This window comes from Arabidopsis lyrata (assembly GCF_000004255.2).
Source record: "Arabidopsis lyrata subsp. lyrata unplaced genomic scaffold ARALYscaffold_164, whole genome shotgun sequence".
Classification (NCBI taxonomy): Eukaryota; Viridiplantae; Streptophyta; class Magnoliopsida; order Brassicales; family Brassicaceae; genus Arabidopsis; species Arabidopsis lyrata.
The window spans coordinates 1-15,851 of NW_003302438.1; the positions used below are offsets into that span (position 1 = coordinate 1).

At 35.5% G+C, this 15,851-nt stretch overlaps 1 protein-coding gene and 1 long non-coding RNA gene across 2 annotated transcripts; one reads left to right on the forward strand and one right to left on the reverse strand.

Annotated features, from left to right (window-relative positions):
• Positions 1–1,579: 1,579 nt before the first annotated feature.
• On the forward strand, positions 1,580–2,817 carry LOC9298860 (probable F-box protein At3g56670). Its single transcript, XM_021017075.1, has one exon. The coding sequence runs from the start codon at positions 1,602–1,604 to the stop codon at positions 2,757–2,759; it is 1,158 nt and encodes a 385-aa protein (XP_020872734.1). The 5' UTR covers positions 1,580–1,601; the 3' UTR covers positions 2,760–2,817.
• Positions 2,818–14,884: 12,067 nt separating this feature from the next.
• LOC110226239 lies at positions 14,885–15,644 on the reverse strand. The gene is made up of 2 exons (XR_002330291.1): positions 15,331–15,644; positions 14,885–15,256 (listed from the first exon to the last, which is right to left on the reverse strand). It is a non-coding gene; the product is annotated as an uncharacterized LOC110226239 (long non-coding RNA).
• Between the last annotated feature and the right edge of the window lie 207 nt (positions 15,645–15,851).

Below are 15,851 nucleotides of genomic sequence, written 5' to 3' on the forward strand. Positions count from 1 at the left end.
AAAAAGAAAAAAAAAGATCGGCCGAAAACCCCCAGAGGCACGCTACCAGACGCAAAACAGCAATCACAGAACGGAACCCTTTCATTTGCAGTCACCCAAATTTAAGCCGTTGTTCGTGATGAATTAATTGATAATTATTTTTCAAGATTGATAATCGATGAGTGGGTGAGCATTAAATTTTTTGATGTATCCCGGGTTAACAGCATCTTGAGACCAGTACCGCATAGATTCAAGATTGTATTTCGTTCGGACACTTTAGTGCAAAGTATTAATATGTGCTCTAGTAGAACCTATTTCAATCTAACTGAGTTTGTGAGTATATTGAGTGGTATTGTTAACCCGAATATTTGCGTTGGTAAGCCTAATTTATGAATTTATTTGTGCTTTTGGAGTTTATTTGCGATTCATGTTCTGATTGTATTATTCATGTGTGTGTTTCATATATGTTATTGGCAAAATTCTCAACGTGAGAGAGTTGGTTTTTGTTCCTTCCGTGGAACATTCTCAAGGAGGATATTTTGAGCTGTGCTTTGGTTTACGTGATACTGAGTAAGTCACTATTCTTTTAAAGATTTAAACCAGAATATAATGTCTTATGACTTCTTCAAATCTTAAAATTAGGTGTATCCATCTAGAGTGTCGTTTAACGGGTGACCTTGCAGTCGAGTTCTATGACTTATGGAAGCAACGTTCACGTAACACAGTGATATGTATTATCAAGTTTGTGAAATTAGAGCTATCACAGGAACATAGGTGGAGATGTACCAATGTTACCGGAAGTACGAGGATTATGTTGAATCCGGATCTCAGTATTACCGACGAGATGCTTTGTTGGTAAGTATTTTTTTTTTCCGTTTACAATCAAAACTCTAAAGTTGGCGACTAGACATTCACTGTTTATGGTGTTCTTAACGGATGTCAGGAATACTGAAAATGACCAAGTACCGATCATCACACGGAAGGAGAATGCCATGGAGTGATGATGTTCGTTGATTTCTTATTTTGTTGGTGAATGATTTTAAAAGATGATTTATTATTATTTTTTAGCATTTATAATATTATTGAATTTTTTAAATTTCATCATTTTCCATAATTTTATCACACTAAATCCTAAACAATTTACCATATTTTTCTTACACTACCAAGTAACACCTAAACAATCCCTTTATTTCACATGATTTTACCATTTATACAGCATTCTTCCCGCGCATGCGCGCGGGCAATCACCTAGTTAATTAAATTAGCCAAGACTTTCAAAAAACCATGAATCGATATCTCAAATGAAAAAGGTCATAATCTATAGAAATTGCATCAAAAAAGGAAAACATATGTATACGTAAAAAACAAAAAAAAAAAACAAAAAAACCAAAGAGGTAGATAAAAGTGTCTTTTTTTTTCATCAGATAAAAGTGTCTCAGATGGATAAAATCTTAGAAATTGGAAAAGAGATGGTCTCACAAGAGGGAAAGGAAAATTTATATATTTCTCTTCTTTTTAATATTGTTTCCTTTTATACATAAGCTTTTTTTTCCTAATTATACATACATATATGTTCTTGCATGCTAATTATCTATCTATAGGGTTTCCACAAAACAGAGGTGATGAAAAGAGGACGTGAAGAGAAGAACAGCCACGAGACCTTACCATCGCCAACACGACTTCGTCACGGTGGAGTTATCAATATACCTCTTGATGTAACCGTGGAGATACTCAAGAAACTTCCGACGAAATCTCTATTGAGGTTCCAATGTGTCTCTAAGCTGTGGTCATCAATAATCAGCAGCCGTAGAGACTTGATAGACTCGATCATCACTCGTTCTTTGAATGAGCCTCCGCGTGACGCCCATATCATCTCCCTCGTCTCTTCAAATTGTTTTCCTAATAGAATTTGTAAAAGTTTCATAGCCTTCTCTTCTACTACTTGCCCTGGAAATACTGACAAAGAATTAGTATTAGTCCCTGGACAATATCATCAATCCGTTCGCGGCTTGGTTTGTTGTTGGTCTCATTTTCCGAATGTGGTAGTTATATATAACCCTACCACGAGGCAGTCCTTTGACTTACCAGAGTTGAAATATAAGCACATGTACAGTTGTGATTTCTTCTTCGGATACGACCCTATCAAGAATCAATACAAAGTAATCTTCCTACCAACAGGCACCTGGGATGGGAGTTGTCAAGTTTTCACATTGGGAGATCCCACAGCAAAGCAGTGGAGGAACATCCAACACGATATTAGACCTCACCAGACGTTGTTAGGTGTGGTTTGCATCAACGGGACTATCTATTACCGAGAAGGGACTCGCAATCCTCCTTTTCTTGTAGATATTAAATTGATGAGTTTTGATGTTAGGTTGGAGAAATTTGATCATGTCAAGGCTCCAAAAGTATTGATGCATTTGCATCGCGATTCGACTTTGATCAACTACCAAGAGAAGTTAGGACTCATCTCTTGCGAGAGGGTAGTTGAAATATGGGTTATGGAAACACAAGGATGGTCCAAATTTTTCTTATGTGAGAAGGAGGATTTTCATAGTTGGAGCATCGCGGGTACTACTCGTGGTGGTGAGATCGTTCTTGTCAAGTCAGTGTACTGGTCGTACGACAAGTTACGTGTCTATTATTATGATTTAAAGGGAAACAGTATGCGATATGTTGACCTTGAAAACTGTTATACGGAGGATGGAAACCGTAAGGGATACGCTTCTACAATCTGGACTGGCCCGGATCATGTCGAGAACATTATGGGTTTGCATTAGAGGAGGTACATTTGAATTTTATAATATTTAGACCTATAAAAAAACTTTTTAAACCAACATTATTTTTAATATGAATTCTTTTTAGAGAAATTGTTAAAAATGCTCCTTTTTTAATACCTCTTTTCAAAAATGCTCTCTTTAAGAGTCTATTTTTAAGTTTGCCCTCTTTTAATTTTTAATGACCATTTTACCTTTATTTGAAACAAAATTAGGTCCACAAAATACAAAATATTTTTTGGCGGGAAAAGTGATCCCGCAATTTTCCCGCCAAAACACTTGTAAAAACCTTTAAGATACCTTGTAAAATTTTCCCGTAAAAATTTTTCCCGCCAAAAATTTTTTTTTGCGGGAAAAGTGATTCCGCAATTTTTTTGGCGGGAAAAATTTACAAGGTATTTTAAAGGTTTTTACAGGGTATTTATAAGGTTTTACAATGTATTTTAAAAGGTTTTACAACGTATTTATAAGGTATTTATAAGATATTATAAGATTTTACAAGCTATTTTATAAGGTTTTACAAGTTTTTTATAAGGTTTTACAAGTTATAAATACCTTATAAAACCTTATAAGTACCTTGTAAAACCTTATAAGTACCTTGTAAAAATTTTCCCGTAAAAATTTTTCCCGCCAAAAAATTTTTTTTGCTGGAAAAGTTATTCCGCAATTTTTTTGGCAAAATTTTTGGCGGAAAAAATTTACAAGGTATTTTAAAGGTTTTACAGAGTATTTACAAGTGTTTTGTAAAGTTTTACACTGTATTTTAAAAGATTTTACAAGGTACTTATAAAGTTTTATAAGGTATTTATAACTTGTAAAACCTTATAAAATACCTTGTAAAATCTTATAATATCTTATAAATTGTGGATGTCGGAATCCGCAATACAAGAAAATGTAAATTTGCATGGGTCTCTAGTCTCGGCAAGTTCGAGTATCGATTGATTAAGAGCAAAAAAGTTGAAAAAGTAATGTATATGATTCTCTCGAAAAAAATTCCTCTCCTTCCAACGATCTCTTCCTCTTCTCTTTATAGCCTCCCCTTCTCTTCGTAACATATGACCTCTCTTAATTCCGGCCATTAATTTGCCATAAATTGGAGAATTAATTCACCAATTAATTAAAACTTTATCACAAATCAATGCTAAGATTTGACTATTTGACTTTGTGAGCATTTAACCTCTTCATAAGCCCAATATGTGAAGTTGATGGGCCTTCGATAAAATAGACCGGGTCTGGTGTGCGAGATCCGACACCAACAGTTAGCCCCCCCAGTTCTTCGAGTAAACTGATTTGCTTGGAGAACTAAAATCATCGTAGTGGTGTAGTGAGATGAGATCTTTTGAGTGAAAGAAATAATTTTCTACTTAGAACTGAGATGAAGTCGCGACTTAGGTGCAAGATTAGATCTCGGCTTTAGATGCGAGATGGAATCTCGGCTTAGGTGCGAGATGAGATCTCGGCTTTAGGCGTGAGATTAGACCTCCGCTTGGGTGCAAGATTAGATCTCGGCTTTAGATATACAAGATCAGATCTTGGCTTAGATTCGAGACAAGATCTCGGTTTTAGATACGAGATGGGATCTCGGCTTTTAGATACGAGACAGGATCTCGGTTTTAGTGCAAGATGGGATCTTGACTTTGACATTTCTTTAACATAGTTAAGTCGTGCTCAGACTCAACAAACGAATACAATTTCTAAAGGCGAGCTTGCTTTTTACGATATGCGAGATGTAAACCTCGGTTTTGGGTGCCATGTGAGATTTTGGCATTAGGTGATCCGAACCAGCTGGTTTGAGCTCCATGTATTAAATTTTGGCAAACTGAATTCACTTCTCTGTGGAAAGTGAAATGAACACCTTTTCAGCGAGCTGAATTTGTTTCTCCGTGGAAAGTGAACTCAACACCATTTCAGGGAGCTTTTTAGCGAGCTGAATTCTTTTCTCCATGGGAAGTGAACTCAACGCCATTTCAGGGGTTGAAATCAATTTTTGTGAGGAGAGAACTCGACACTTGAATTTCAGCAAACTGAATTTACTTCTCTATGGAAAGTGAACTGAACACCATGGCAACGAGCTGAAATCGTTTCTCCGTGGGTAGTGAGCTCAACGCCATTTCAAGGAGCTGAAATCAATTTTTGCGAAGAGAGAACTTAAAACTTGAATTTCAGCGAACTGAATTCACTTCTCTATGGAAAGTGAATTGAACATTGTGACAGCGAGCTGAATTCGTTTCTCTGTGAGAAGTGAACTGAACGCCATTTCAGAGAGCTGAAATCAATTTTTGTTCAGAGAGAACTCAACACTTGAATTTAAGCAAACTGAATTCACCTCTCTATGAAAAGTGAACTGAACACCCTTCTAGCGAGCTGACTTCGTTTCTCTATGAGAAGTGAACTGAACACCATTTCAGAGAGCTGAAATCAAAAAGAGAACTCAACACTTGAATTTCAGCAAACTAAAATTCACTTCTCTGTGGAAAGTGAAATGGACAACGAGACAGCGAGCTGAATTCGTTCTCCTGTGAGAAGTGAACTAAACGCCATTTCGGAGAGCTGAAATCAATTTTTGTGAAGAGAGAACCCAACACTTGAATTTCAGCGAACTGAATTCACTTTTCTGCAGAAAGTGAACTGAACACCATGGCTGCGAACTGAATTCGTTTCTCCCAGGGAAGTGAACTCAACGCCTGTTGAGGCAGCTGAAATTAATTTGTGAAGAGAGAACTCAACACTTGAATTTCAACGAACTGAATTCACTTCACTGTGGAAAGTGAATTGAACAACTTGACAGCGAGCTGAATTCATTTCTCTATGAGAAGTGAACTGAATGTCATTTCAGAAAGCTGAAATCAATTTTTGTGAAGAGAGAACTCAACACTTGAATTTTAGCGAACTGAATTCACTTCACTGTGGAAAGTGAATTGAACAACTTGACAGCGAGCTGAATTCATTTCTCTATGAGAAGTGAACTGAATGCCATTTCAGAGAGCTGAAATCAATTTTTGTGAAGAGAGAACTCAACACTTGAATTTTAGCAAACTGAATTCACTTCTCCGTGCAAAGTGAACTGGACACCGAGATAGCGAGCTAACTTCGTTTCTCTATGAGAAGTGAACTGAACGCCATTTCAGAGAGCTGAAATCAATTTTTGTGAAGAGAGAACTCAACACTTGAATTTCAGCGAACTGAATTCACTTCTCAGCAGAAAGTGAACTAGATACCAAGACAGCGAGCTGGATTCGTTCCCTTGTGAGAAGTGAACTAAACGCCATTTCAGAGAGCTGAAATCAATTTTTTGTGAAGAGAGAACTCAACACTTGAATTTCAGCGAACTGAATTCACTTCTCCGTGCAAAGTGAACTGAACACCTTCCAGCAAGCTGAATGTATTTCTTCATGGGAAGTGAACTCAACGCCAATTCAGGGACCTGAAATCAATTTTTGTGAAGAGAGAACCCAATACTTGAATTTCAGCGAACTGAATTCACTTCTCTGCAGAAAGTGAACTGAACACCATGGCTGCGAACTGAATTCGTTTCTCCCTGGGAAGTGAACTCAACACCTGTTGAAGGAGCTGAAATAAATTTGTGAAGAGAGAACTCAACACTTGAATTTCAGCGAACTGTATTCACTTCACTGTGGAAAGTGAATTGAACACCTTGACAGCGAGCTAAATTCATTTCTCTATGAGAAGTGAACTGAACGCCATTTCAGAGAGCTGAAATCAATTTTTGTGAAGAGAGAACTCAACACTTGAATTTCAGCGAACTGAATTCACTTCTCAGCAGAAAGTGAACTAGATACCGAGACAGCGAGCTGGATTCGTTCCCTTGTGAGAAGTGAACTAAACGCCATTTCAGAGAGCTGAAATCAATTTTTTGTGAAGAGAGAACTCAACACTTGAATTTCAGCGAACTGAATTCACTTCTCCGTGCAAAGTGAACTGAACACCTTCCAGCAAGCTGAATGTATTTCTTCATGGGAAGTGAACTCAACGCCAATTCAGGGACCTGAAATCAATTTTTGTGAAGAGAGAACCCAACACTTGAATTTCAGAGAACTGAATTCACTTCTCTATAGAAAGTGAACTGAACACCATGGCTGCGAACTGAATTCGTTTCTCCCTGGGAAGTGAACTCAACACCTGTTGAAGGAGCTGAAATAAATTTGTGAAGAGAGAACTCAACACTTGAATTTCAGCGAACTGTATTCACTTCACTGTGGAAAGTGAATTGAACACCTTGACAGCGAGCTAAATTCATTTCTCTATGAGAAGTGAACTGAACGCCATTTCAGAGAGCTAAAATCAATTTTTGTGAAGAGAGAACTCAACACTTGAATTTCAGCGAACTGAATTCACTTCTCCGTGCAAAGTGAACTGGACACCGAGACAGCGAGCTGAATGTGTTTCTTCATGGGAAGTGAACTCAACATCATAGTCAGTGAGCTGAAATAAATTTGCGAAGAGAGAACTCAACACTTGAATTTCAGCGAACTGAATTCACTTCACTGTGGAAAGTGAATTGAACACCTTGACAGCGAGCTGAATTCATTTCTCTATGAGAAGTGAACTGAACGCCATTTCAGAGAGCTGAAATCAATTCTTGTGAAGAGAGAACTCAACACTTGAATTTCAGCGAACTGAATTCACTTCTCCGTGCAAAGTGAACTGAACACCTTGCAGCAAGCTGAATGTGTTTCTTCATGGGAAGTGAACTCAACGCCATAGTCAGGGAGCTGAAATAAATTTTACGAAGAGAGAACTCAACACTTGAATTTCAGCGAATCGTATTCACTTCTCTGTAGAAAGTGAACTGAACACCATGGCTGCGAACTGAATTCGTTTCTCCCAGGGAAGTGAACTCAACGCCAGTTGAGGGAGCTGAAATTAATTTGTGAAGAGAGAACTCAACACTTGAATTTCAGCGAACTGAATTCACTTCACTGTGGAAAGTGAATTGAACACCTTGACAGCGAGCTGAATTCATTTCTCTATGAGAAGTGAACTGAACGCCATTTCAGAGAGCTGAAATCAATTTTTGTGAAGAGAGAACTCAACACTTGAATTTCAGCGAAATGAATTCACCTCTCTGTGAAAAGTGAACTGAACACCTTTCTAGCGAGCTGACTTCATTTCTCTATGAGAAGTGAACTGAACGCCATTTCAAAGAGCTGAAATCAATTTTTGTGAAGAGAGAACTCAACACTTGAATTTCAGCGAACTGAATTCACTTCTCTGCAGAAAGTGAACTGGACACCGAGACAGCGAGCTGGATTCATTCTCTTGTGAGAAGTGAACTAAGCGCCATTTCAGAGAGCTGAAATCAATTTTTTGTGAAGAGAGAACTCAACACTTGAATTTCAGCGAACTGAATTCACTTCTCCGTGCAAAGTGAACTGAACACCTTCCAGCAAGCTGAATGTATTTCTTCATGAGAAGTGAACTCAACGCCAATTCAGGGACCTGAAATCAATTTTTGTGAAGAGAGAACCCAACACTTGAATTTCAGCGAACTGAATTCACTTTTCTGCAGAAAGTGAACTGAACACCATGGCTGCGAACTGAATTCGTTTCTCCCAGGGAAGTGAACTCAACGCCTGTTGAGGGAGCTGAAATTAATTTGTGAAGAGAGAACTCAACACTTGAATTTCAGCGAACTGAATTCACTTCACTGTGGAAAGTGAATTGAACAACTTGACAGCGAGCTGAATTCATTTCTCTATGAGAAGTGAACTCAATGCCATTTCAGAGAGCTGAAATCAATTTTTGTGAAGAGAGAACTCAACACTTGAATTTTAGCGAACTGAATTCACTTCTCCGTGCAAAGTGAACTGGACACCGAGATAGCGAGCTAACTTCGTTTCTCTATGAGAAGTGAAGTGAACGCCATTTCAGAGAGCTGAAATCAATTTTTGTGAAGAGAGAACTCAACACTTGAATTTCAGCGAACTGAATTCACTTCTCAGCAGAAAGTGAACTAGATACCGAGACAGCGAGCTGGATTCGTTCCCTTGTGAGAAGTGAACTAAACGCCATTTCAGAGAGCTGAAATCAATTTTTTGTGAAGAGAGAACTCAACACTTGAATTTCAGCGAACTGAATTCACTTCTCCGTGCAAAGTGAACTGAACACCTTCCAGCAAGCTGAATGTATTTCTTCATGGGAAGTGAACTCAACGCCAATTCAGGGACCTGAAATCAATTTTTGTGAAGAGAGAACCCAACACTTGAATTTCAGCGAACTGAATTCACTTCTCTGCAGAAAGTGAACTGAACACCATGGCTGCGAACTGAATTCGTTTCTCCCTGGGAAGTGAACTCAACACCTGTTGAAGGAGCTGAAATAAATTTGTGAAGAGAGAACTCAACACTTGAATTTCAGCGAACTGTATTCACTTCACTGTGGAAAGTGAATTGAACACCTTGACAGCGAGCTAAATTCATTTCTCTATGAGAAGTGAACTGAACGCCATTTCAGAGAGCTGAAATCAATTTTTGTGAAGAGAGAACTCAACACTTGAATTTCAGCGAACTGAATTCACTTCTCCGTGCAAAGTGAACTGGACACCGAGACAGCGTGCTGAATGTGTTTCTTCATGGGAAGTGAACTCAACGTCATAGTCAGGGAGCTGAAATAAATTTGCGAAGAGAGAACTCAACACTTGAATTTCAGCGAACTGAATTCACTTCACTATGGAAAGTGAATTGAACACCTTGACAGCGAGCTGAATTCATTTCTCTATGAGAAGTGAACTGAACACCATGGCTGCGAACTGAATTCGTTTCTCCCAGGGAAGTGAACTCAACGCCTGTTGAGGGAGCTGAAATTAATTTGTGAAGAGAGAACTCAACACTTGAATTTCAGCGAACTGAATTCACTTCACTGTAGAAAGTGAACTGAACACCATGGCCGCGTAATATCGTCTTTGTCTCCTTGTCTTTGTGACGATCCAAGATTATATGTACATCGTGGAACCAAACTTGTCGCTTTGGGCGACGATCTGTGGATCCTGGACTTCTGAGGTTCCTTGGTCATGAAAATTCAAACGTCCCCGAGGTCCAGTAGTCCGCAATGTTCCTGTAAGGATAGTATCAACCCGATCTGCATAAGCATTATGAGCTGACCTGATTTCGGCACAACTTGTAGTAAGGACCGCGAGCTGGCTGTTGCTATGCTCTTCGAACGCGGCAAGCTTTTCGGACAGAGCAGCACTAGCAAGCTGCTGCTGATCAATCTTATAGGATAGATCCTTAAGCATTCTCTTGATCTCGTCGAGGACTGAATCTGAATCCGCTATGTTTGTCATCTTCGATCGATACTCTGGAGTAAAAGACTAGAATTCCCCTCCTTCTAGCGCCAAATTGTGGATGTCGGAATCCGCAATACAAGAAAATGTAAATTTGCATGGGTCTCTAGTCTCGGCAAGTTCGAGTATCGATTGATTAAGAGCAAAAAAGTTGAAAAAGTAATGTATATGATTCTCTCGAAAAAAATTTCTCTCCTTCCAACGATCTCTTCCTCTTCTCTTTATAGCCTCCCCTTCTCTTCGTAACATATGACCTCTCTTAATTCCGGCCATTAATTTGCCATAAATTGGAGAATTAATTCACCAATTAATTAAAACTTTATCACAAATCAATGCTAAGATTTGACTATTTGACTTTGTGAGCATTTAACCTCTTCATAAGCCCAATATGTGAAGTTTTGTGGGCTCCGCAAGTTGATGGGCCTTCGATAAAATAGACCGGGTCTGGTGTGCGAGATCCGACACCAACATAAATACCTTATAAATACGTTGTAAAACCTTTTAAATACATTGTAAAACCTTATAAATACCCTGTAAAAACCTTTAAAATACCTTGTAAATTTTTCCCGCCAAAAAAATTGCTGAATCACTTTTCCCGTAAAAAAAAATTTTTGGCGGGAAAAAATTTTACGGGAAAATTTTACAAGGTATTTTAAAGGTTTTTACAAGTGTTTTGGCGGGAAAAATTGCGGGATCACTTTTCCCGCCAAAAAATATTTTGTATTTTGTTGACCTAATTTTGTTATATTTCCTTACATATTTGTGATATCTTTTATTAAAAGAACGGTAATTTAGTCATTTTGTACATAAAAGGGGTATATTTAAAAATGGACAGCCAAAAAAGGCATTTTTGAAAAGGGATATTGAAAAAGGGGCATTTTTGTGAGTCTCCCTTCTTTTTATATGTTGTAGTTTCTTAAGTAATAATTTTTTAATACGTTAAAATTTATGAAATAATACATAACTAAAAATATACTAATATTTTCACCCAAGTAATATAATTCATTCTTTTAAACTCACCTCTTTTTCTCACTTAATTATGAATAAAATTACAATACAACAACAAATAGATTTTTTATCCAATAAAATTGATATTAAATAACTTATATCGTTTTTTTAACATTACACTAATTTTTTATTGGTTAATATCGATGATAAATAGATTAACCTTTTTTTATACATTCCAAAATCTAAGTTCCAAAATCTAATAGATCAATAACACATGGAAATTTGCATATAATTTTTATTTTGTTTTTCAGTTAGATTACCTTTTTGGTTAAAAGAATAGTGAAAAAATTCAAATATTCAAATGTACATAATTAGCATATGTAAATATTTTGTTTTAGTTAATTGTAAGAGAAAAGAACAATTTTTTATATGCATATATCAAAATTTGCTCGATAAAATTGATATTTATTACGGTCAGGTGAATTATTAATTTTGAAAATTAAATTTTTTATATAGGAAGAGTTTTTGATATGAATAAGAGGAAAAATAATATGTTTAGCTTTTGAAGAGATATAAGAAATAAAATAATACGTTTCTGTATTAAATTCCTAAATCAATACAATAAAAACATTAAAAGTCTCTCCAGCAGTGACACATCAGCTTTTTGAGCCGTTCTGGAGGTGACACATCATTAAAAATTTTACCCAATCAAAACATTTCAATTAATACACATCAGCTTAACAGCTTGCCACATCAGCTCGCCACATCATCATTTTTATTAAAAAAAACACATAATTTTAAAAAATAACCATTCAAATTAAAAAAAATAATACACACAATTTTTTTAAATTTTTTGATAATGACAAATGAATTTCTAATTTTTTTCATAATTTAATATTTACAACAGAATAACTATATTTCAAAAAAGTTTTTTGACATAAAATGGGTTTTAGTGAACAACATGAATGAGGTGAATTTAACGAGTGGTTTATGCCGAATATATTTTTGTAAATTAATTTTGTTTTAATAAAAATATTTATGGTAAAATTTAAAAGTTTTTCGGATTCTGTATTTTACCTTTGCTCGTATTTTAATATTTTATTTATTCATACATTGATAAATAATTTGTATCTTACTTTTACAAAACAAATATGGTATAGTTAATCTTTGTATTTGTTTGTTTTTATTTTATGTTTTTAGTATATGTTTAACTTTTTACAAATGTTAGATTATTTTTATACTGTGATATTTGTAAATATTTTTCAGCGATTATTATACATAAAAAACCTTAGATTCTTTCTCTTAAAATTATTTGTGCTACACAAGCATAATTTGAATCAAACGAAAATATTTAATATATCTTTTGATTTTTTTAAATACATTTTTTTACTATTAGATCACAATAATTAGTTACATAAAAAAAATTTTGTGTATTTTTGTTCGTTAAAATCTGAACACTATGAACAGTTTTTAACTTTAAGATAATTCACTTTTCTAATTAGATCGGATCAATATTATTAGGGGTGAGCATTTTAACCGAATCGAAACAAACCATCCAAAGCCAAAAGGACCCAAACCAGACCATAATTTACATTCAAACCATATTCATTAACCCAATGTGTTTATTTATTTAATTAATTAATAGTATTAAATGATATTGTAAATACTAATATTAGATTGTCTAAAGAAAAGGGTGAGAAGATCGTTTAGAAGTTGAAAGCTCTTGGTGCTAAAGTTGTTTTGAAGTGAAATCATCAATTTGTTTTGAGGTCTGTGTTACTTAAAAGCTTTAAAAAAAATCACCATATAAAAGCTCAAGATACAAGCTGATTAAGGGGTTTCATAAGATCATAGGCTACACTTGCTCTTTCTCATTGCTAAATTGGGTTTGAAAGATAAATCTTTGCTACTTCAAAATGTATGGTCATAGGTTAGGTTTGTAATCTTTCTCTTTTTTACTTCAATGCCTTATGATTCTTTACTCCTAAGAATTTACAATTGTTAAATTGGTTTGTGTTTTTTTTTTTTTTTTTCAATAGCAGAAAGTCACAGCAGCAAAGAACCTTACACTCTTAGGATTGTAACCTCACACTTTTTTTGATATTTTATCTTGTCTTCTTACTTCAAGATATATGGTCAAATCCGAATCAGGTGAATCTCTATGTTTCTATTATACACGTATCTTGCTTCACTTGATCATCTACATATGAAGCGCAAAGCTTTGTTAGTTCATGTTCACAAATGAAATCTATAGAGGAGAAATGGTCAAATTATTCTATGTTCTAACCATAAAGATGTGTAGCCAAGTAAAATTTGCAATTGCAATTGACTTATCTTGGATCTATGTTCTTTTTGTTGTTTATAAATTTTGATGAAAATGTCACAAATGTTATTGATTAATTAGTTATTATTAGTGATCTATTTTGTAAGAGTATATAATTCAGCATATCAAAAAGTTAAGAATTGACTATGTATTTGTGGTTTATGTTTTGAATGAAGGTGATCTCACACCGGTTCAAACGCTGGATCTACTCTGTTCCAAGAGCACTTAATGGTAAATATAAATTTAAAGAAAGACAAGGAGAAAGATGATTCCAAGGCTCTCTTCAAATGCTAAGAACCGTATGATCAATAATATGTAACTGTTTATCTTTAAACATTCTAATTTTAAGTCACGAACCAAATTATTCTAACAAATGTTTGTGAATTGTTTAGCCTATTCATTTTTAGAACCCATAACAAAGCATGACCCATCTTTTGTTATTTCTATATATTCATGTAATTTTCATAACTTGTGTTCAATTAACTTTATGTCTTTATCTAATAAGTTTCATCAAAATCATGTATTCTTATATAAAAATATATATATATTTGAATTTAAATCCAGACAGTTATGATTTTTCTCGAAAGAGATTGATGTCTCTCGTGATCGACAAATTGACTGATTCTAATAATAAAGTCAATGTAACAAACTTTATTATTCTTGAGTGTTCTTTATGTTATCTTATGGGCTGAATTTATGTGGATAACCTTATTTATATTCTTCAAAGCATAACAAAGATGAAGGGTATATATGTTATTAGGCCTGGGCGTTCGGATATTCGGGTCGGGTTCGGGTCGAGTTTTTCGGGTTCGGATTTTTCGGGTATAAAAACTAAGACCCGTTCGGGTATTTTAAAACTTTGGGTTTGGGTCGGGTTCGGATCGGATATTTCGGGTTCGGATTCGGGTTTACCCAAAGTATCCAAATATTAAAAATTTTGTATCCGACTCTTTGCAAAGTATTGAAAAATACTCAAAAATCTATAAAACCCAAGTATTTTTTAACCGAATCTAGCCAAAAGTAACTAAAACACCCAAAAAATTTTAACATCCAAATAATTTAGGCACTTAAATTTTTACAAGTATAAATATTACTAATATATTATAACTATGTACTTATATTTTGGGTATGTTCGGATACTTGTTCGGGTTAGGATTCGGGTTCGGATTTTTGGGTTGTGAAGTTTAGAACCCGTTCGGGTATTTTAAAACTTCGGATTCGGATTCGGATATGGTTTTTTGGGTCGGGTTCGGTTCGGTTCTTCGGATTCGGATAATATGCCCAGGCCTATATGTTATCAAGCTCTTAGACAAGTAAACATATTTGTAATTAGACCATAATCATATCCTCTTTCTTTTGATTTTTTTTTTTTTGCAATTATACTACTTTGATTTTGATTGTTTGAATAATAAAATTTTTTTAAAAAGTATTCCGCAGCGTAGCGCGGGTTTCGATCTAGTCCTATTAATTGCTTAAGGATAAAGGAAGAATCTCACGTGATGCAAGGAGGTAGCTACTCTCTACTCCGACCGCAACATAAAAAAACTGGACACCTGTCGAAGACTGCATTAAACTGGACACCTGTCAACGATTGCATTATCTCTCATAGTTCACTGGTTCTTCAAACTTACCCAAACTTTAGAAAACTTAGAAAAAGGGGTTTCAGTTGTAGCTTATAACAAAATCTACTTAGTTTTGGTTTCGGAAACCAAAAGATTGACATTAAAACTATAGATCCCAAACTTTGAAAACCAAGGCTGATCAATGAGTACTTGGGCGAGTAACTTTTTCAAGAAGAGCAGATTATGTCTGGCCGTCTTGTATCTATTCTTCAAGTTTCATTTCCTCCAAGAAATGTTTCACCTGCTCCATTAATGTCTTTCTATCTTCATCAGCTCCTCCTCCACATTCAAATCTCCTCTCCACCTGCGGAGGTACAGAGGTTTCATTTATCACCTTGAGGAAGAGGGTTTCTAGCAGTGGAGACTTGTTAAGCAGACCTGGCAACGATTCCCATCCTAGTTCCGGGCCAGTCTTAATTGATAGTTGAGTCAGGTTCTTGAACACCGGTATAGGATCACAGCAGAATGTAAGCACCTGAAACACAAGACCATGTCAACTAAATCACTAATGAAGGGTATATATGTTATTAGGCCTGGGCGTTCGGATATTCGGGTCGGGTTCGGGGTCGAGTTTTTCGGGTTCGGATTTTTCGGGTATAAAAACTAAGACCCGTTCGAGTATTTTAAAACTTTGGGTTCGGGTCAGGTTCGGATCGGATATTTCGGGTTCGGATTCGGGTTTACCCGAAGTATCCAAATATTAAAAATTTTGTATCCGACTCTTTGCAAAGTATTGAAAAATACTCAAAAATCTATAAAACCCAAATATTTTTTAACCGAATCTAGCCAAAAGTAACTTAAACACCCAAAAAATTGTAACATCCCAATAATTAGGCACTTATATTGCACCAAGTATAAATATTACTAATATATTATAACTATATACTTATATTTCCGGG

Coding starts and splice junctions, on each gene's coding strand:
- LOC9298860 (XM_021017075.1), top strand. CDS start 1,602: ATGAAAAGAGGACGTGAAGAGAAGAACAGCCACGAGACCTTACCATCG.